This window comes from Eufriesea mexicana, unplaced genomic scaffold, assembly GCF_001483705.2.
Source record: "Eufriesea mexicana isolate 0111107269 unplaced genomic scaffold, ASM148370v2 scaffold4744748195, whole genome shotgun sequence".
Taxonomy (NCBI): domain Eukaryota; kingdom Metazoa; phylum Arthropoda; class Insecta; order Hymenoptera; family Apidae; genus Eufriesea; species Eufriesea mexicana.
Window position 1 is genome coordinate 140,001 of NW_016907918.1, and position 22,163 is coordinate 162,163.

The 22,163-nt window shown below is 38.8% G+C and overlaps 3 protein-coding genes across 10 annotated transcripts in view; 1 reads left to right on the forward strand and 2 right to left on the reverse strand.

Moving 5' to 3' along the window:
• The first annotated feature begins 513 nt into the window (after positions 1 to 513).
• LOC108545514 (UPF0553 protein C9orf64 homolog) lies at positions 514 to 4,915 on the forward strand. The gene is made up of 6 exons (XM_017897180.1): positions 514 to 668; positions 876 to 1,097; positions 3,747 to 3,906; positions 4,115 to 4,228; positions 4,307 to 4,492; positions 4,663 to 4,915. The coding sequence occupies exons 1-6, from the start codon at positions 573 to 575 to the stop codon at positions 4,899 to 4,901; spliced, it is 1,017 nt and encodes a 338-aa protein (XP_017752669.1). The 5' UTR covers positions 514 to 572; the 3' UTR covers positions 4,902 to 4,915.
• LOC108545520 (fibrous sheath-interacting protein 2) lies at positions 2,072 to 3,449 on the reverse strand. The gene is made up of 3 exons (XM_017897191.1): positions 3,394 to 3,449; positions 2,843 to 3,328; positions 2,072 to 2,429 (listed from the first exon to the last, which is right to left on the reverse strand). The coding sequence occupies exons 1-3, from the start codon at positions 3,447 to 3,449 to the stop codon at positions 2,072 to 2,074; spliced, it is 900 nt and encodes a 299-aa protein (XP_017752680.1).
• A 301-nt stretch (positions 4,916 to 5,216) lies between the features above and the next one.
• LOC108545639 (dentin sialophosphoprotein) overlaps positions 5,217 to 22,163 on the reverse strand; it is a 45,590-nt gene continuing 28,643 nt past the window's right edge. For 3 of the 8 annotated variants that reach the window (XM_017897359.1, XM_017897376.1, XM_017897384.1), the window contains 10 exons: positions 14,081 to 14,268; positions 13,859 to 13,943; positions 13,579 to 13,721; positions 12,670 to 12,799; positions 11,302 to 12,345; positions 11,079 to 11,214; positions 10,631 to 10,740; positions 10,430 to 10,562; positions 10,283 to 10,360; positions 8,267 to 10,070 (listed from right to left, as the gene is read on the reverse strand). In XM_017897359.1, the coding sequence (XP_017752848.1) occupies positions 8,531 to 10,070; positions 10,283 to 10,360; positions 10,430 to 10,562; positions 10,631 to 10,740; positions 11,079 to 11,214; positions 11,302 to 12,345; positions 12,670 to 12,799; positions 13,579 to 13,721; positions 13,859 to 13,943; positions 14,081 to 14,268 (3,587 nt within the window). In that variant the 3' untranslated portion in view covers positions 8,267 to 8,530. Of the gene's footprint in view, positions 6,242 to 6,379; positions 7,451 to 8,266; positions 10,071 to 10,282; positions 10,361 to 10,429; positions 10,563 to 10,630; positions 10,741 to 11,078; positions 11,215 to 11,301; positions 12,346 to 12,669; positions 12,800 to 13,578; positions 13,722 to 13,858; positions 13,944 to 14,080; positions 14,269 to 14,859; positions 15,061 to 17,122; positions 17,569 to 19,054; positions 19,305 to 19,490; positions 19,656 to 19,753; positions 20,404 to 21,557; positions 22,034 to 22,163 lie in introns of those variants that run through there. The other 5 variants (XM_017897401.1, XM_017897368.1, XM_017897391.1 and 2 more) reach the window with 5 other exon arrangements.

The following is a 22,163-nucleotide window of genomic DNA, read 5'->3' on the forward strand; positions in this document are numbered from 1 at the left end:
AAATAGCTAATTATGTTAAATGAAAGCATATAGGAATTTGCATTATTCTACTATAAAAGTTAACCTTAAAGTTTCTTTATTAAAATAATAGTAAAAGAAAATACATAATAGAAAATATTTTGTTTAACATTACGTGGTTGTAATATATATTAATAAATCTAAAAAGCTTTTACTATTGTTTAATGTAAACAATCATAGTGCACATGTGCTGCTGTGCAGTGTTTTGAAAAAGTACTTTTAACATCAACTATGCAATTTCAAAGTGCTTACCTTAATTTCACGTATGACAATGTTTTGAAATATTAATATGAACATTTCAAAATAATTATCTGTTCACATAATTAGGGACAATCTAGAAAACAATTTCACAAATTTTAACATTCACAGCCATGTTTGTTTACAAGGCAGTCGTTGCTAACGCGTTAAGAATCATTGGTCACGAGGTTACATCACGTGACTATTGACTAGCATGTAGAATAAGTAACGTGTTAAGTGTTTGAGCGTAGGTTGGAATTTTTAATTAAATACATTATTTCAATCTTCAATTAAGCACGCTGTGATATTTTTCAATAATGATCCTAACGCCGGAAGAATCTTCAAGAGTAATAGCATTTCATTCTAAGAATGTTTCTTTCGAAGACTTAGGCATCACAAATCTTGCTAATACGGTAAATTATTTTTCAGTACTGTTTAAATCTTTTATTGTTTTAAAAATAAATGATTATTTGCACAAATTTGTTGCAATATATCTTAGAGTTTTGTTGTAAAATAATAGTGGATGTTACTTGGATTTCCTATTGTACCTTTTTAATTGATCAAAAATCAAAATAAACAATTTTACTGTGTTTAAACTATCAATATTTACTTTTTCACAGGTTTTATGTGATCTTGTAGATCGCAAAATAAGTATAAATAACTTTTCTCAATCAGAATTTCACCCTTCTTCTAAACATCCAAAGGCAGTTGATTGGATATTTGTCTTAGATACGTTGAATTTTTCCTTTTGGAATGAAAAAAATTGCAACAATTCAAAATGGACTGTTAATTGCCAGACTGGATATTTCGCATTATGTGCAGCCATTAAAAGAGCTATAGAAGTAAGTTAAAACATATAATTTTAATGTTAAAAAGATTATCTATTTTTGGTCATATAAGAATTTTTTTAGAATCTTTAATTATTTGACATCTGCACTTGTCTTTTGGTTCAGATATTGTTGTTGCTTCTGAAGTTTCTGTTTTTGTTGAAGGGATAGAGTCTGGTATTGCCTCCAATTCAGATTTAGTTTCCGATTGAATGTCCTTTTTCTTTTTTACTTTTTTAATTCTTTTTTGTTTTCTTCTTTTCTTATTAATTTTTTGCATTTGATCAGTTTCCTTTTTTCTAGTTTTTGATTGCATCTTTCTCTTTCTTTTTCTTGTTTCCAGCTTTAATTTTGCTTTACTTATACTTTTTTCCTTGCTTCGTTTCTTTTTCATATGAAATGGTTTCTTTATCTGAAATAATAGTATATTTTGTGCTAGACAAATTTGATATTAGGATTGTTTTTAGTTGATTATGTAGTTTTTAATCTTTACAAAATGATATTGAAAATTCTTTTACCTTATGTTTATCTTGACTTTTTTTATCACTTTTCATACGTAATGAGACAGTTTCATCCTAAAATTATATTTGTATATGAAATATTTTGATATGTTTATACATTTATATAAAATACCTCATCATCATCAAAGTATTTTTCACAGCAAATTCTTTCTTTACTGCTAGGCAAGTGTCTAGCCAAATAACATTTTATATACATTTTTACATCTTCGAAGAGTTCTATAAGCAGAACACAAAATTTTATTAATAAAAATAAATTTTTAAAAATTTCTGTAGCACATACTTTTCATTCTTTCTGTCTCTTTATTTACTTTTTCTTTATACGTTTCTATAAATTCTTTGCGTTGTTCTTCTATGCACTGTAATAGAAATTGTTCCTTTTCAATTTGTTTCTTTTGAAATTCCTGCCTTTCTTGCCACCTGTATAATATAAAAATATTAATTGTCTAGTATAAAGTATACTATACGATTTTATATATACTTTTCTTCAACATTTTTGCGTTTTTGTTCTCGTTCACCGGCTAGCCGCATTTCCATCATTCTTTTTCGTATACGTTCCTTTTTACTCCATTCCAACAGAGTTTGAATTATTCTTTGACGTCGAATATCTGCTGCTGCCTTTTGTTTCTGTTGAATCAATTCTGCGCGTTCTTTGCTTTTAATATATCGCAAATGTTGTGCTTCTCGTTTTTTCACAATTAATGCCTTTAATCTTTCTTCTATTTTCTTTTGCTTCTCCTTTTGTTTTTGCAGTTTTAATTTTTCTGCTAATTTTTTCTCTTTGATAACTGATTTTCTTAACTCCATCAATTTTTCCCTTTCTTTCAGTCTAATAAAATTGTACGATTTCATTTTCAGGTAACACATCTTTATACATACACAGGGTGTTTTGTTTAATAGAAAACAGTGGAATATCTTATAGTGAATTAAAATGACTAAAAAAATATCCTTGCAAAAGCTGTTTGGTACAGGTCAAGTAGTATAAATAATTTTTCTTTTAATTTTTTAAAATGAAACTCCTGTTTTTTTATTCATAATATAGTAACACATTTGTTCACATTATATCATACCATGCAGTAAACTTATATAAATTAGATTCACATGATGCCAGTTTGGCTGTGATTTATACAACCTTTATAAGAACATTTATTTGATAACTTAAATGTCTCGTGGGATATTTCACTGTTTCCAGTTGAACGGAATACCTTATATATGTAACTTAACATATCTATTTAGTGTTACTTTTTTACTTCCTTTTCTGCCTGTTTCTGTGCATATTGGATCGCTCTTTGTTCGATAGACTGTTTCGTTCTTCTGTTTAATTCCTGCTTTATGCTGTCACAGTGCAGTCTTCTCAGGTACCTTCTATACATATTATAATCTTGTAGAGAACATTTCGCGTCCATATTTTTAGTAATGAAACCGGACTTTATTAAATGCCGAATGATATTCGGCCTGGAGAAGTAAGGAACCAAATGCTTATCGTGAAGAGAGTCGTAAGCCAATTTAATCTCGTAGCCATACGGATCGCTCAAGTTGAATTCAGCATCGGGCGCCGATATCCACAGCCTCTTACCAATTTTACGACGAGTGAAATTATATGCACCTTCCGGTCCTGGGACCATTGGGATTTTCGACTCTAATGGCATTACTTTCCATTTTGGTAGACCAAAATTTGGAATCGAACCTTTGGGTTTAGCGATTGAGTCAGCGAGTTTGTCCAAAGCCCTGAGTCATTTATGGAAGATTCAATGTGAAAAGCAATTTCTATAATTCAAGTTATATATACTCACGTGGGTCTTTTCAGACTGATTATGTCAGTCGTATATTTATCGCATGTTGAATTCATCTTATTCGTCAGGAAGCAACGTTTCTAACTGAATGTGCCTTGAGAAATTTAATCGTCAATAACATTTTGTGATTACATGAGAATTTTGCTCTATATACATGTAAAATGTCATTCTCTCGTTTCCCACGGACGTCTGACTTCTTTTGTTTGTAAGCTGTTTGTCTGGTTGTTTCAAAAAATTTTCAACACGTTGTGTACGTTTCAAAAGTAGACGATTGTCGATATTGGACCGATAGGTACGTCATCCCCTCTTCATTCTTTTCCTTGTTTTATTTTCAAATGATTTACTTTGAACAGGAGGGGAAACCTATAGTTGATCCCAATTATTATTCTCAAATAACGAGATCTGAAGCTGAGTATATTTTCCGTGGGGATACAGAAACTAGTATTCCGCTATTAGACGAAAGAGTTAAGTGCTTAAGAAATGCTGGAAAGGTTTTGTTAGAAAAGTATGAAGGTACGTGCTTGAAATCCCTTTCTCAGATTATAGCTTTGTATGTAGTATTCAGACGCTGTGTTGTAAAACTTTATAAATCTTCACCTTAGTTGAAGCAAAAGTTATAATTTTGTAATTACACGTTCATTTCATTCATATATTCAACAGAAATTTGCTAAATATTTTGTCACGCATTAGAACGGATTATTAATTTTTCTTTCTGTTTCAGGTACTTTCGTCAATTGTATCAAGAGGTGTTTTGGCTCAGCTGCAAAATTGCTCAGACTCATCGTGAAGGAATTTGAATCTTATCAAGATGAGGCAAACTACAGAGATCATAGAGGTATTAATAATATGTTGAGTCCATGTGAAAGAATTTTTTCAAAAGACAAATGCCAGTAATAGACTGATTCTTTTCCAGTCTGCTTTTACAAGAGGGGTCAAATATTGGTGGCCGACATTTGGGCCTGCTTCAAGGGGGAGGGCATTGGCGAATTTAAGGATATAGACTGCATTACAATGTTCGCTGATTACCGTGTTCCCCAAGTTCTCGTACATTTTGGTGCTCTTCGTTACAGTAAACCACTCCTGAGTAAGCTACAATCTGGTAAGTCTTATTGAAATCAAATTTTTCAATTTATCTGTCTTTTAAATTCATAATGTTACTGACTTATTGATAATAGTAGCTAATTGTTCCGAATCACGTTGTGAATAGAAGGAAATAGAGTTGAACAATAGAGTTTGGCTCTTAGATGGTACGGTATTTAATGTTTGCAGATATAGAGTTAGAAAACGGTAGCCTCGATGAAATTGAAATTCGTGGTTGCACGATATATGTGGTTGAACAAGTCAAGAATCAAGTGAGAACTCTAATCGAGCAAAGGCCCCATCTAGGGCTAAAGAAAACAGATGTTAATGCTATAATGATTGATCATTTTCTATGGGATTATCGACGAGAACACGCTGATCAGTTAGAAAGTATACCATTCCATAAAACTAGGTGCATATATTATTGAATACTTTGTGTGTCATTAACGAATAATATTTTCAAGGTGCATCGAGAAAAATGTACGTGCAAATATTCGAATAAAATATTCAGTATTTTTAGCAGTTTTTTGAATAGTTTCTTCTAGGTTTTCTCCTCGTCTAATGCTTTGATGATCCCTAGTCCGTTCCTTTTAAAAGTGGAAGGTAGATAGTCAGATCTATAGTCATTTTTTGATAATAAACAATATATTTATATAATATCGATATAGCACAGTTTTAGTGTACAGATAACGTAAGGTTAAATCCATACAAATTTTGATACTTTATTAATGGATTTTCGTTGCCCACCGATCTTCATAATTCGTGTATATACACTGATACATATTCAGACGTTAATAAATAATAAATAGTGAAGCGGTACATGGAAACACTATAGGGTAGATTTATATATAAAATTTTGTGACTATATCAGAGTTCCTTTTTATATACAGAAAAAAATTTCGATAGTTTGACTATGTTCAGGCGACGTGTATTTACAATTGATCATTGAATATGCAAACATGTCAAATTTGGTTGGTCATTTCGCACATAGTTTCCAAAATGTTTGCCGTTCCAAAGATTTACATTCGGTTCAATTTACTCGCACGTTTCAAAAGGACCACGCAAAAATATTTTCTTTGGCTAATCACGGGTTGATATCATTTGGCACACGCAATTACACCGACATTTCCTGTCACGATTGCAATTGCTTTTATAAATCAATCGATCGTTGAGCCTGTATTGTTTCATACAATTAATTGACTCCCTTGTTGTACGGTGTTGAAGCATTCTTACATTGAGCAAGGATGTTAACCCGCTTGATCTACTTCTCAATTAAATTCTATCTTCCGGAGATATCCTCTGTCAATCGCATTCTAAACACAAAAAGGACTAAAAATAGATCTGGACTCTTTGCACGATATGTTAATTTAATTTGATCCCTAAGTTAACTTTCGACTTTTCATTTTGTCAAATATTTAGAAATTGGACCCAATCTCAAGCAAGTAGATATGCTTTAGCTCTTCTTCTGCATCTGTTCCCAAAATATAATGTTTGACTTTAGTTTTCCCGGTAAAATGACATTCGTGTCGTTTGACACGTCGCTCTTCGCTTGCACCACTTCCGTTTGGATCTCCGGTATATTAGGTTGTTCCATAGTGACATGACTAGCCGGAGGTGAAGTCACTTTATTCGGAATTTGCCTCAGTCCTTCGCGAAATTGTTTCGAAAGTGATCTGGCGGTCAGACTGTGCATCTGCCTTGGTGTTTCGACTATTTGTATCTCTGGCGTTGACGATCTCTCCTTGTACATGTTGCTTGACTTCGTTACCTAATGAGAAAATTAATTATACAGGCTGTTTCATTAACGTAGATTTTTTTAAATTACAGCTATTTTGGAAAATCATCAAGAGCTTCGAAAATAGGTTGATTTAAATGGGTCACCGACCCAGTCGATCATTATTCTTACCTTCGATATAGGAGCGGAAACGTGTTCAGTCTGTTTACTAAATGCTTCAGCAAGCCTCCTGACCGATGGCATCGGTAATAACTTCTTATCAAATTGCTCGTCGCCCAGAGTTTTCTTTTTCACGTCGCTTATCGATCGATGACTCTGTTCCTTCTCAGAGGAATTGTCCGTATCGTTTTCCGACTCGTCGATCGAACAATCGCTACTCTTAATGTTACACTTCTCTAGATTGTAATTGTTCGCCAGATTCTTCACCGATCCGTTCTTTATCATCCCAAATTCGTTGTACGAATTGTGATTGTAGCCTTCTACCTCTTCGTCCTCCTGGCTATTCGCGTTTGAATAGAACTTGGCGATGTTGGGTACCGATTTCGCAGACTTCAACCCAAAATCGTTGTAGCTCTCATTCTCGAAATTGTTGAGAGCTTCTGTGCTCTGCGTCAAGTTGTTGTCACCAGAGGCTCGAGTGCTCTCGATCACGTCGCAACGATCGCTCTCGTAGTCATTGCGCCGTGTTAAGTTCGACTTGTTCGTCGTTCTCATGAATCTGGGCTTGAATTCTTCGCACCCGATGCTATTCAGTTGGATATTCGACTGCGTTCGTCGAATCCCATCGTCGTAGCCAAACGACTTCAAGTCTAACTTATTGACAACTCTTGGGGTGGAAGTCTTGATCGTTTTGTTGGAGAAGAACTCGTTCTCGAATCCGTAGGCCTTCAGATCGATCCTCTTGATCTTCCTTGGGTTGTCATCGGAATTCGACTTCTTCGTTTCTATAACAGCGTTCTCGTAATTTTCCTGATTGTTCAGCTTCGCGTTGATCTCATTTTTGCTGTTTTTCCTTTCATTTTCCAGAATTTCCTCCATTCGTTCATCTTCCCAGGACCTTTGACACTCTATCTTCTTCGAGAACTTCTCCTTCGTTTTCTCTGCCTCGTTTGAGATGTCACTCTGTCGAACTGGCAACTGATACTTGCCCTCCACGTTGTTATTCTGCCATTTCGCCACTTTGGTCTTGACGTCGTTGCTTCGGTTCAGGAGAGACTCGGTTTCTTTGTACTGTGTTTCCTCCTGTAACAGAAAATAGTCGGGTAGAATTAAAGACTAGATATTGGCCTAGTCGTTTTAGTTCCATAAAATTTCTCAACGGGCTTTTGCAATAGTTAGTGATGTCTTTTAGTCACAATTAGTCTGATCCGTCTACATACAAGCGCCATATAGCCATGCATACAAGAAATTCCATCGAGTAAATTTTAAATTGTTAGTCGCGACCAAACACCTGATCATGAACAATGGTAGCAAAGATTTCTACGTGCGTTCATTCTTTTTCCTCTATTCCATGTCTTTTGATCAAATATTTTTGTCGATCGTGGGACATGCAGACCCTTGATATCGTTTGTTAGTCGACATGCATTAAAATGAAAATGCATGTAAACGGTACTTACCGATTTGGAAAAGGCATTTTCGCAGCAATCATGCATGTGCAAAGTGCATAGAACGACTTCGTACTAACGGAACGTTCGATTTTATTTCTTTCGTTTATTACTCTTTTAATTAGTGTTTTTATGATCTACGTGTGCTATGTACAAGTAAGAATGATCGTTTTGTACAAGGTCGATACGTTACTTGTGCGTGCTATCTACGAGAAAGAATCAAAGAAGATTTATTTACAGTCACAGAGCGATTTTGCACCTCTCGTACTGCCTCAGCTACTCAAAATAATTAAGAAAATTCAACACTGTGTTAAGACTAATAAAGATATTAATTAAATAGTCATAGTATCTCCTAATTAGTTATGCGAGGATTAATCGTAGGAACAAGAACCTACACCGCTAAAGTGTCATGCACTTGAAGTGAAATCATCGAGTTTCATTATTCGTTACATTATTCATTAGAAATAATATATTTAAGATAATTACAATATACACTCCTTTGTACAATAAGCTTCTTCTATATAATCTATTGAGAAAAAAAGGAAATAATAATTCGCATTTTAAATTTGTTCTGGATATCTTTCAAGGAACTTTGTTGGTAATATGGCACTGCCTATGTATTGTAAGATAAAATAAGATTGTATAAAAAGTAGAAATTTGTATATGTATTCTGAAAGACCACTGATTCCCGTTAAAGAACTAATTTGATTAACTATTTTCACCATATCGTCAGGTCGCTCAAACTTCTCACACCCAACTTTTTCCCCGATTCTGTACTTTTGTGCTTCTTTTTTCTGCCTTTGGTTCGAAGATCCTGCAAAGTTTCGAAAGTCTTCTCCACGACTTCCGGCACTATAGGTGGTTCCAGCTTCAAACTTTCGTTATCGTCCGAGGATCGATACTTTTGCGATCTAGTTTTCCTGAGACTATCGAACACTTTTCTTCTGGACGTGTTTAGAAAATACGTAGAATCCTTATCCGAGTTTGAGCGTGATTTGGCGTTCTTGGACAGATCTTTTAGAAATTTTTGCATTATCACATTGTCAGGCATGTGGACATCTTCGTCTTGCCAGTCGTCGTCCGAGGAAGATCGGTATAACGAGGAATGTACTGTCTTTGCTTGTCTTTTGTATAATTGACTGATATATCTTCTTCTAGAATTTACGTTAGGGTACTTTGTACCGTTCTCTTCGAAATTGTCATGGTAATTGTTCTGCCTAGCAGATCGTGCATCGAAATTTTCATTCGATGCATTAATTGCCTCCTTATAATTATTTTGTACGACAGAGTCGCTTTGAGCTGAATTTATCCTTTTGGTATTATACTTGGTATTTTTATGATTACTAAAGGACGATCTTAATGTTACCCTTTTGTACATAGGAATTCCTTTTCCATCGATCTTCTTACTTTTCTTTATACCTCCGAACGTCTGGAACTTCAATTTAGCGAAGTCTGCAGGATCGAAGGATTCAGTCGGTGTCTCCGCTTTGAAATTATCCTCGTCAGAATCTTCCGGGTTCTCGAGTAAGAAATTCTTTATCCCTCCAAATGTATGATACTTGAATCCATTGAAATTCCAATACTTTCTTCCATTAGATGAAAGGATTTGATCGTTATTCGCGTAATTTTGGCGGTCAGTCATCCACAATCTGCTCCAAGAATCTTGATCCTCTTTCTTAGTTTCTAAATCGTTCGTGTCAACCGAGAACATTCCCGAGTCACGATCTGGATTTGGGATATCGTTTTCAGTTTCGAAAATTGGGTTATAAGTGACTTTGTTTAAGGGTTTATTCCAAGGGAACGAAGTATTCTTCATTTCTTCTATATTGTTATTAATTCCAATAGATATATCATGGTTTCCATTAAAATTTTGTGTCATGTTTTCTCTATAATTTATATCGTTTCGAATATCGTTTTCTATAGATAAAGAATTTTCGTTATGGACGTTGTTGTTTTCGTTAATATTGTCAGCTGATTCAGTCGTAGCATCAAGTTCCATGTGTAGAAGAGGGTTGATGGCAAAGTGTGGACTGGAGTACTGATCGCGATAGGTCCATCTAGAAAGACTGCCGCGCAGGGAAGCCTCCTCGAACTTTTCGAGCTGGAAACTCACCTGTTGATCCTGGTCTGCTATCCCGTTGGAGCTTGATCGTTGAGATAACGAGCTACTCGGTCTGCTCGACGTCGACGCGGCCGATCTTCTCCCTTTTTCGTTGCCTGGTATTCTTGACTCATTTATGTAATAGTCCCTGCCGAACCTGCATATTTCATACACTTATTAGAACACAATAAATTACAATAATTGTATGGATGTTATTAATGTGGTAAAGATCTTTTACTCTACATTCTGTGCAATAAGAATCTTTATTCATTATGGAAATTTTTAATAAATTCTTATTTCAATAAATATAATAAATTTATAAGTGTAATAATTTATTACATTATTTATTGATCTAATTTTGCATATTACCTTTTGATATCTGGTTCATGGGGTGCCAGCACGACATCCAAATCCGCTCCGTTGCTTTTTGGCAATTCGGAGTGAATTCTGAAGAAAAATATTAGTTGTACAAAATTAAATTTGTAAAATTAGTATAAAAGACATTATCAATCTTACCCAGGAATGTCTGACGATCTTCTAGAATACTGCCTCTCCAACAATCTCTTTTGAATGTTTTCCTGGCTGTAGGGGTTGTTTTCAATAGGTGGAGCATTTTCCCACTTTTTGTGCTCGCGTTCGGCAATTGTACCTATTTTTCATTGCAAGGAAATAGGATTTAAAAAGAAGTTCGCAATTCTACTAACACAGTTTGGTCACCTGGTCTAGGAGGAGTAGCGAGTCGAACCTCTTCCTCCGAATTCTTGTTCTGCAGGGACACGTGCGAAGCCGATTCAGCTTTGGCGAACGCCACAGCCTCTCGGCACTTGCTGCACAGTGGAATGTTGAATAATTTTTATAGTATCATTGGCAAGAAGAAAGTTCTTTGCGACGCTTCGCAGACCAATATCGGTGACATTACGAAACGAATCTTGCTTCGAAACTTTCGGCACGAAACAATTGAGATATCTCGAATTTTATATATAGATCATTTTACAATGTTATTGTAAAAGAACATTTGATTTCATACGAATTTTTGATATGAATTCGAATAAAAAATTTTGTGAAAAATTTAGATTTAGTTTATTTTCGCATCTTGGAATTTGAAATCATTGTAAACTTTGTACCATTATTATAATAATCGATTTAAAGTATATCGATGCAGTACCTTTCACACTCTTCTGTCGAGGAATTCGTCAGTGGCCAAGACTCAGAAGATTCAGTCTTCGTCAAACTGTCCAAGTGTCTCTGAGTCGCAATATCGTAATGCTCGGTGTACTCACTTTCTTGTTGGATATCCTCAGCTAGTGTCCATAAACAAAAGTGAAATCAGTAGTAATGAAAAGTGTATAAACTCTTTCAATCCACGACTGCGTTGCTAAAATATTTACCATGAAAGTCGACTTTTTGCCGAGCAGTCATTGTTTCCTCCTCGTCAAACAATTCCACACTGTCGTCATTGACGGCCATCAGTTTCTTCTTGGCACATTCCAGGGAATTCAGAACGTTCTTTTCTTGGGAAGCAAAGGTTTCCTCATTATTAGAGTTCTCCAGACTGTTCTCTATCACGGAAGACCATGTTGGCGTCGATGTCGGTGTCTTTGGCACGTCTAGCATGTTTTCATACGGCAAAGAAACCGTCGAAGGTTCCAGGTTAACGGAATTCGATAAATTATGCATGACAAATTCGCTTTTCTCGACCGATTGTGAGACCGGTTTAATTAAGTCGTCTTCGTTGATTAAATTTCTTGTTTTGTCTTCTTTGGATATGTCGTTTGTCGTTTGTCGCTCCATTTCCATCTTTAAGTAATTACTAGTTAAATCGATTGGTTCTGCAACAAGTTTCTCGTCCTTGCTTTCGATTCTACTCCATTTTCTTTCCACTTCTTTTTCTTCGACCTCTTTGGCTTTGACTTCGTCATTTTTCTCTAGACTTTGACTCTGCCCACGATACTCTTCTATCCTTTTATTTCTTCCCATTCCCCTTTGGTCTTTCGCGATTCTAGAGTCAGTCTTATCATCGCCCGTTTGATCAGACACGTTTATACCATTCGAAAGTGTATTTGTGCCATTTTCCTTTAACAAAACGTCGTTTGACAAACCCGAATGATGGTCCAGACCATTTTCGAACTCTCTCTTTCTTGGAGATCTTGGCACGACGTTGTTTATGGCATCCATCAGTTCCTTTTCTAACTCCTCGTCCGATTGCGCCGAGGAACATTCCGACAAATCTGAGGTATCTTCCGCATCCTTGTCACCGATCAGAGCCTTGTAATCGGCGCTAGGATTTGGCACTAGCATGGCCACGGGATCAGGTTGTGTCTGAACCCTCTTCTTTTGGAACAACCAATTTTCCTCCCAAGATTCCACTGGGGAAACTAAATCTATGTGAGGCGTGTCCGGCTCCTCTTGGCTGTCCTCCGATTCTTGAGAAGCTACGATCAACAAGTTTTTGTCAATAGAAAGTCAAACAATAATTATGTAATTCGAAATCACGTATCAATTATAAATCGATTCTAGCATCAAGTTGATTATAGTCATTGGTAACATTGAAACGTAACTGATCGGAATGTTCCATAGTCTGTTCAGCAGTGTGGTAGTTCCGCTGTGTCGTCAGCAAAAAGACAGAAAATGTTGCATACGCATATTATTCCCATTTGTCTCCGTGTCAAATTCACGGAGGGAATGACCGTAGAAATTCTGACAACAAAGTGAAACGAGATACGGAAGTAAAGGACGCATCGTTGGTCACAGCTTACGATCAATGATGTCCATTCCAAGTTCAGGGAACGGCACTCGATGGGTGTTCTTAATGGCCAAGACATCGTTTTCCCTGGGTTCCTCGTCGGACGCATATGTTGTTGTCACTTCCTCTATTCGTTCCTCTATCTGAAACAAGCAGAGACGCGCGTGTCGTTAGTAAATCACAGGGACTAAAGCCGATAAAGTTCGTTTATAGCTTTTCGCATCTTTCCTGTCCTTTTCTCTGCATTGCATTTTTCCTCTTTCATTTTGATTCGGATTGCCATGCGTATTCCAATGTGGAGCAACGGTTCTACTTCCGCTGCTTATCATTCGTGAGCTAACCGCTTATCGGCCAATTACCTGAGAGCCTACAAACCTCGTCACGAAATTTTATAAAGCGGTTCATGCCCATAATTTCCTGTCTCGCGTTGTTTCCTGGATTTAATTGCAAATTTTTTCAAGAATACGAAATAGAAAAATTTTAATTTAAAATTTATTTACGAATAAAATCTTTTTAATTCCGTTTTCAATTGAGAATAAGTAAAAAATTTGCTTTAAATCAAACAGTCATATTTTTGTCCTCATTGCAAGCCTCTCAAAATTATTTACTTTGCCGAGAAACAGTTATTCTCAAATAGAGTTCATTGATACGTAGTTCACTGTCATTTAAAGGACGCAAAGACGTAGAAGTTGAAGGCCAAAATTGAGAAACGGTGAATGTCGGCCTTGAGTCATCCTTGACATTGCAAAAGACACCATCGGAGCGAAGTGAGCTTCGAAGGGAACATATTTGACCCGACGCGATTCAGAAGGATCCAACAAGTCGAGTATACGTTTCCCCGGAACAGTTTTCGTTTCTTTCGCAAGTTCTTCGATGGTCTGTCAAGGTTACATGCGACGGTAGCCATAAAAGGATCGCCTACCGTGAGAGATAATGGCTCCGGTTGGTTTCTAACGCGTCTCGAGCAAGATGCACTGCAGTCGCTACTGCAATCATCCTGAGACAACGGTTCCAGGCTGCTACAGCCTTCTTCGACACCTTCCTCGAGGCCTGCCTCGCTCTCACCTAAAAATAAGGCAACAAAATGAACATTCTCGCTATTTTACCCTCTCCTCGATCTTTTCGTTCTTCCTTTACAACTAAAATCATTTGTCCACAATTTCTTTTCCATACTTCTCTCTTTAATAGATCAAAAGACGTACTCAGTGTACACTTCGCTGACACAGGTTTCCCAGGGAGGACGTTGCTATTTCCGTCCACCTGTTTCTTTTGGAATTTCTCGATGACCTAGAAAATCCAACGTTCGTTCATCGATTTATCCTCTCGCTCGATCTTCGAGCAAATACCACGAATTCCGCGAACGGAGCACAAGTCTCTCGAAAGGATGCCCTCGAGAGATCTGGCTCCGTGAAACGAATAGTAACCTTGTTGAGTATCTCATTGGCGAGAAAATCCTCGTAACTGCGCTCCGCGATGTTCCGTTCCTCCTGTGCTTTTCCGGTCCCACCGGAACCACCGAGGCCTGGCAATTTTTTCGCCTCGTCCACGGCTCGCTCGACGATGTCGCGCAGCGCCATGTGGGCCATTGTTGGCGAATCCGTGCCAGATTTGTCTGCAAAAATTTCACTGGTCAAAGATTTTCTGGTTGAAGACATTTCTGAAATAGCGATCCATAGTTCTACGATTAATTGTCATTTTTCGGCGAATCGTCTTTGACGAATTATTGCATTTCCGAAAGCGATCCTTCGAAATTTGGAATTTCTAATTCGAGATTTGCAGAATTCTTAATTTTGGCAAAATCCTTATGGGTCCTTTTTTCCAAAGAGAAACGTCTTCATTCTGGTATATAGCTGCTCGTGAAAGTTGGAATTGCTCGAGGCTCGAACTTTTCGTAAATGGAATATGTATTATACATTGGAGTGGAACTGTTCTTACATGGAAATATATTAGTGAAATTACTAGGAAATTTAACGATAAATATAGAATTCGATTTGCATCGATTTCCCATTGAACACGAACGTTTATGAAAGTGGTTAAAGATATTCGAACGCATGGGAATGGAAGGTATTGAGATTATAGTTGATAGCAAAAGTGGTTGAACTCGATACTAATTCCAAATAGTTTAGGAATAATTCACACTTTCGAATATCTTTATCGTCCTCGTGAAAGGTGGAACATTGCTAGGCATTCTCGATAATTGTACCTTCAACTGCAGTATCAATTCAAGCTGCGTATTTCATTCCTTCAAAATTCAGGATTCCAACTATCGGAATGCTTTCTTCCTGCGAGAAAATCACGGCACGTAGTGTGACAGGTTCATTTGTATTAATCGCGCAATTAAGTATGCAGATATTTATTGTAAATCATTCGATATCTCCTCGTCTTTTAATGCCTGTAGCGTCAGCTCCGTTGCTTTTCAACTAAAATAAATTTCTACGCTAGAATTACCTCTAAAGAAGAATTACCTCTGTCGATAATTAAATAAAGAAATAAAAATATTTCTTATTTAGTAATCTAATTCGCATGTTTACGGAATAACAATTACCAGTGAACAGTCGCATGAGCATAGAAGTCATAGAAAAGTCGTTTGACCCAAAGTCCACTAAATTCCGCATGCACCAGTAGGCTCTCTACCAGAAAATAAATCTCTCAATCTCATTAAACATCCCTCGATCTTGTTCAATCTATCTCTCGAATAAACATCGATGCCCACTGAGCTCGTTAGGGAATTACCACTGAGAACGATTGCTCGTCGGAGAAATCTCGTGGAAAAGGAAATAAACGATGCGAAAGGGTTAACGAGTAAGGCAGGACAGGAAAAGCGGCGGAGGAAGGCGTACTTTCATCGACGCGGTAGCCCGGTATTGGTAATGGATCGAGCGATGAGCGTCTCGTTTGGCCGCGTACGAGCGTCGCGCCAAGGTAATTTCACCGGCTCTCGGCCTTGTCAGCAATTCCTCATTCTTCTTTTGCCTGTCCGCGAGCGCGCGACCGAGAGAAATTCGACGGGAACTGCTGAACTCTTTTCACGGGAAATCTTGTGTGCTGCGACAGCGCGTACACCTGAGGATCTATCTATGCTACGTCCGTTCAGACGGGTTAGATAGTCGTCGTTGGTCAAGTTAATTGCCTCTTCGCCGCGTTAAGCGACCAAGATCCGAAGTTGCAACTGCGACGCGTATGGGTGCCGAGGAGAAACTTCCTTTGGCCATTTACCTCGATCCTATACGTGGCCATCGCGAGAATCTCCGGTGGCTTTGTTTCACCGATTCATCGTGCAGGTATTTTTCCTTTTTTCTTTTTTTTCCAGCCACGCTTAACGCAAGATTAATTACACGACAAGACAGTTCGCTGTTCCATGAACGATGCCTGATTCTATTTAAATTCCATTCCCGGTTTATTAGCGTCGGATAAAGTTTAAATTTAGCACGCGCGATGATTTGCATCCATGGCGTGCCTGGATAGAGAGAGGCCTTCCGACTCGCGGTGTACCAAACGCACAGATTCCATGTCCGTCGATGGGCTTTCTAACCCTGATCTCTCGCTAGAAGGTGAAGGTCGCCTACATTTATTTCCTTGCCAGCTATCTCCGCGCGCCGCGCAATCTCCGTGGCTATTCATTAGTCACACCTGTACTCGCGATCACCTTTCAATTAATCGTATCCCTCTCGACCAGCCATTTTTCCGATTACCTCTATGTGTCATCCCTGGTATTTTATCGACGTGTTTTTCCCCTTATCCTCTTTTTTCTCCTTTTTCCTTCAGTTCCAACGCAGACCTCATCGTCGATCAATTCCACGAAGGAGTTCGTACAATCGACCATCTTTCTTGAAGAAGATTAACCATTTTCCGATTTTTCCGATTATCTATGTGTCATCCTAGAAGTCTATCGACGTATTCTTCTTCTTTTCTCGAGACTTTCGATGAAGATCTCGTTTCGATGGATCTCGCGAAAGCGTTCATCCTCTCGTTCATCCTCCTTTGGCGAAGATTCACTTTTTCCTCGATGTCCTTCGCGGTGTCCTTTTTTCCTCTTCCTACTTTCGATCAATCCGCTTAGACGTATTCATAAACTGACGCAAACAGTCGGGTCTGGCGTAATAAAATGCACGTAAAAACACTTGCCTTGAAGCGCAAGGATGATCGTATCGATGATCGGTTACGAGCACTCGTGGCGTTTTGCGAAACCTGGCCATTATTCGCGGCGCTTCGCTTCTTCTATTTCTATATTATTCTTCTTCTTGATTGTCGAACTTTCTAAAGGCATATCGGCGGGGAATTTCGAAAGGGAAGGAAATCGTTCCGCCCAGCGAGGAAACGCTTCATTTCTGATCTGTGAAACGCGACGATCGGCGAAATCGAGTCGCGATTCGCGGATACATTGGCCGCGAAACGCGTCTGACGTAACGAAATTATAGCGATTATCGTGTCATCGGCTAAATCGCGGCGCAGAAAGGTTTCTTTACCTGTGGAGAATCGACGTCCAACGATGCGGTCGATCGAGGGAAATCGTCTTTTCCTGCGATGGTTAATTTAATATTTCGTCGTACGACGACGTTGCAGCGCAGCTCGTGTGTTATTGGACTTTGTCGTCGATAAAATTAGATTGCGGATTTAATATCGCATCAATTATTCCTTCAAAGAAGGCACGTAGAGATTACTAGAATTCCTTGGCAAAAAGAACGAGATCGATGACTTTGGCTTTGATGGATTTAGATTGCGAAATTAATATTACGACCATCGTTTAACTTTTCTGGTACAGTCAATGGGTATATGCGTCAGATAAAAGTGTTGTCACTAGGCTCATTGTTAAATTATTTTATACAGTGTCTTCGTTTTCCTCGTGTATCACACATACATGATATAAAGATAATAGCTAACCCAATCCTATCATCAACGTCCAAGAGAAATAAACACGAATAGAAATTGAATGTTAACGAATGAGAAAAATACTAATTAATACTAAATAGGTTAATAATTCTCTTAAAGAAAACACGTAGAGATTACTACAATTTAAAAAAGATGATTACTGCCTCTGTACCTGTGTCCTTTGAATGATAAGCTAGTGTCTTAACTGATAAGACGTATGACGCAGTCGCGAGTGTTGCAATTTGGTTACATGAAAATGGAGTCCTATTTATATTAGATATTTCAGCTTCGTAACTGAATGGAAAAAGTGTCAGGGATTCGTGAAACTGGTTCCTCCGCGTTCCTCTTTTCTTTATATATGTATGTTCGTGATTTATTCCCGTAATACGAATGTTCTTTAATTCCTCTTCATCGTGATTCGTCCACACGTTAATGAATTAAACAAGTCGTGGGTCACGAAGATTTTCTGAAATCTCAATCACGTTCGACCTCGTGGTATCGAACGCGACGTGTTGTTGCGCAAGTGACGAATCAGTGCAGATAAATATACCGGACTGAGAAAAGAAAGATGGTTCCTGATATAAAAGAGGAAATTGTAAAAATAGAAAGAAATATGGAAGAATCGTACGATTTGCCTGGTGGTGATTCGCGATAATCTCGTGACCTTATTGAAGGCGAACGACGAGCGTTATTGTTCATGGCACTTGCACCGTTGTTCCATCGAACCGATCACAATCGAATAATCGAAACGATGACAATAACGCGGCGATTGTCACGCGCGAGAAATTGTATGGAAATATTTTTCGCCAATCGTATTATCAACCTTTATTGCTAATACGTTGACAACGAATGCACGTAATAGAGATATGAAATTCATTTAAACAATGAGAAAAATCGTGACAATGGCGAAGTAGATTGAGTAATCGAGGAGGACATTTTGAACGTGATTGAAAATTAACTGGTTTGCAGAACATCGCGAAATGTTATAGAGTATCCTGCAAGATTGTAAAAGTAGTGGATGTAACAGAGAGATCCTCTCGTGACAGATTATTACGTGCAATCGAGGAACCGTGCCAGGGACGCGCGAATAGTTCACCGGTGACAATTTACAATAATCACGACGAATAATCACGAATCTGTGACGATGATAGCGCTTTCACGAAAGCAGTTTAGATTAGGATTTTGTAACCGATCTACTTTGCAAATTGTAGAAATCTCAGGAGTACTCGTTAGGACTTCAGCTAAACATTGTTTCTGGAAATAAGTATAAGACTTTAGAAACTTGGAAATAAAATAATTTTGTTACCGAGAAATTGAATTATTCTTATCGATCTTACTGATATTTATTGATTCTTATCGAAGAATCTTTAAGCTCCTTTGTATAGGTTAGCGTCGTATTGGAAATGAAGCCTTAGGTCTACTCCGTAGATGAATCGAGTCGGAATCCATTGATACATTCCAACTGCTTCTTCTGCTAATATACTCTATACGATTTCGCATCGAAATGAACAAAAATTGACGATATTTACCATCCCTCTTGGTGAACAGGACGTAGATGAAATAGGCGACGATTAGGCCGCCGATCAGTGTCAGCATCTCCGCGGTTAGTTCCAGCAACATTTATCACGCGTTTCACATCGTATCTCTGCCTGATAAGTTAGTTTTGTTTGCACTTCCAACGAAACATTGTTTTATCATCACAGACAATAATCTAGGAACTCGACTCATCAATTGATTTCCGATATAGACCGATTTTTCGTTTAACCAAACAATCACGATCTAGAAAATATGAAAAGTATTTACGTTTCACCTCCACACTTACCGACCGACTATTTTCGTCGGTCAAGGCGTTGCCTCGTCTTTTAGCATGCAGTTCTTCGTATTATACGAGACGACGCTTAGGTACACAGAGATAGAGAGATAGAAAGAGAGAGAGAGAGAGAGAGAGAGAGAGAGAGAAGATACCTCGACGATCATCCGGGAAAGAATGCTTCCGTCGCGTTATTTGGAGATATTTCCTGCCAGCTATAACTTTCTCGTTTTCTCATGATCGGTTAATACAGGAAGAGCTCGGGAACGAGTGCCTCTCGAACGGGGGCCGTGCGTTGCGGTTTAACCGTTTGGCAATTTCTGTTTATTGAGGAAAAAATTATGCTCGTCGCGGTGAATTCGGCACGCGGAGATCTCTCCGTGCTTCCACCTCGTCTGATTGGCTTTATCTTACTTACTCTTTTTCCCCCCCACGGGGCAATAATCGCACTTTCGATCCGCCGAGTCAATTATAAGTCGTGTCGATTATACGCTGCTGCTCGAGTCGTTACAAATGACCCGTCCCTTCCTTGTTTTTCCCAACGACTCGCTCGCGAAACATTTTCCTGCTCGGATGAATAAAAATGTGTATCGAGAAATATCCTGACACCTTTGTCGATTCGCGGAAATTACAAACAAACCAGCACAGCTGTGTATACACGGTACAGCGGCGTGCGCCTCGAACGCTCTGCGCGTGCGCAAGAACACGTGCAACGGAATCGCGCGAAGATAGTCGGAAGACGCCGACGACAACCGCGCGCCACCGAAGACGGCCTTTAAACCCTCATTTGAATAGTTGCCTGACGACGATCCTCTGAACTTTGAAATTTCCCATTCGGGACGGTAATCTGTTTTCGCGGTGGCTGTCAGCAGGTTATCTCTGCTATCATTATGATTGCCGACATCGATAATTACTCTTGTCTCGACCAGTCGTTCTAATCGCGCGGTTCGCGTTAAGAAACCAGTAAGAGCAACTTATTTCTTGCTATATCGCAAGAACTGGAATCGTACGGTCTTTTTGGAACGCTTAAAGCGCGGAATTTATTTACCCGCCCCGCAAAAAAGAAAAGCGGAAAGGGAAATATAAAAAGGTGGAAGGAAAAACGATAAGATATAGCATAGTTAACGAATTCATTTGCAATTTTACTTGCTACGCGCAGCTAATCGAACCGACACCGACCCGCTCAAATCGCTGTCACCTTTTTCTTACCAGCCGCGCTAAACTCGCTTCGTTTAATATCTGCAATCGTCGTAATTACCGCGGAGGCTGTTGCATAACTATCGCTTTGATAATTCAGCTGTAAACCTGATCTATCTGTGAGGTCGTAGCTCCACGTTTCCTAATTTTAGACAAACTTTTGAAGGAAGAAGAAATTAAAGAAGTTAATAAATACCCGAGAAGATATTAAAATAAAACAGAATGAACTGTTTCACGGAAGATAATTCGAGTGGTAGATGGTAGAGCAGACGTACGGCTTCGTCGCGTTTCTCCCACTTTTCTTCCTTATCGAAGCCAATTATCGTTTTTCCAGCGTGTCGCGTCTACCTTCTACAACAGGTATAAGCACTGTGACGATGCGATAGCACAGAGCTCGAATCGAACCTCCCATAAATACCTAACTCGCTATAACACCCAACCCGTATCTCGAAATGTATTATTTTCTAAATCACGATTGCCTGGGTCCAACGAAGAAAATAAAATTGCTTCACCTACCGCCAATGCACACCCAGATAATCCACTCGATTAAAATACCAGACACACGGTGTGAACTTTCCCGGGCGGAAAGCCGAAGAAAATCACTGGGAAGTTTAAACCTGGACCTTTTTACGCCGACATGGACTACTGCACACAGGCAGGTCCGAATCGTGTCTAGCCAGAGAGAAAGAACCTGCTGTTTACATCACGAAGCCAGTAGCCTCCATTCACCAGCGAAGAAGGTAATTAAAAGCCACCTCGGGAACGCGGCGAGACCAGCAGATATTGATTCACCGGATCGGCTTCTTCCCTCTTTGCCTTCCTATCTTATCTCTCAAGGGCGCAATTAACGAGCAATTAGTCGATCCAGGACGCGATTGCAATTACGTCTACCGTGCAACCGGGACGAGCACCTACTATTAATGTCCTTCCACTTATTCGAAAATGTCATCATCAAAGTCCCGAATGATCGTCGAGTCTCCGTGTACCTCTCGTCGAATTTCGATAATCAAATCAGCGATGCTTACGAGCGTTGCAAGTACAAAACAAGTACAAAGATCACACGTCCAATCGGATGCACTTGGAGCTCACTTTCACTCGCCGGTAGAGGAATTTTCAAAGGGGTACGTTTCGTAGAGGGTTCACCGCGCGATGCTGCGATTCACCGGGCACCATGATCGGCTGTTTCTCACAGCGGTTTCGAGGCTTTTCGAGGAGGAAATACAACGCGGAAGCACGAATCGGCCGATCGTCGAACCGGCGAAATCACTAGTCGCCGTGTGTGTGTGTAATCGCAGGCCTGCGCCGCTCGCGACTGAGCCTTTGCCAAAGCGGTCTGATACGCGAGCGACGTACCCCACATACGCCGCTCTGTACGGCTTCCTTTTAGTGGGGGATACTTTTGCAAGGGAACCTACATTTTCTAAAATCGACTGACGCCTTCTGGACTGTCGTGTGTCGAAGGTGCGTCGCTGTATGCATAGGTTATGCGTTATTTATTTATCTTCCGAGTCTTACGTAGCTCGTATGATATTAGTCTTTTGTAGCTGGCTCTGTAGCTTCTAGAACGAGGTACGGTAATTTTTGCCAATCTCTTTAAATGCAATTTTCATCGATTTTCGCCCTTTTTCGAA

Coding starts and splice junctions, on each gene's coding strand:
- LOC108545520 (XM_017897191.1), bottom strand. CDS start 3,449: ATGAATTCAACATGCGATAAATATACGACTGACATAATCAGTCTGAAA. Junction 3,329..3,393: donor ATCAGTCTGAAAAGACCCAC/GTGAGTATATAT, acceptor TAAATGACTCAG/GGCTTTGGACAAACTCGCTG. Junction 2,430..2,842: donor GCAGAAAAGGAAGTAAAAAA/GTAACACTAAAT, acceptor CAATTTTATTAG/ACTGAAAGAAAGGGAAAAAT.
- LOC108545514 (XM_017897180.1), top strand. CDS start 573: ATGATCCTAACGCCGGAAGAATCTTCAAGAGTAATAGCATTTCATTCT. Junction 4,229..4,306: donor AAACTACAGAGATCATAGAG/GTATTAATAATA, acceptor ATTCTTTTCCAG/TCTGCTTTTACAAGAGGGGT. Junction 4,493..4,662: donor CCTGAGTAAGCTACAATCTG/GTAAGTCTTATT, acceptor TAATGTTTGCAG/ATATAGAGTTAGAAAACGGT.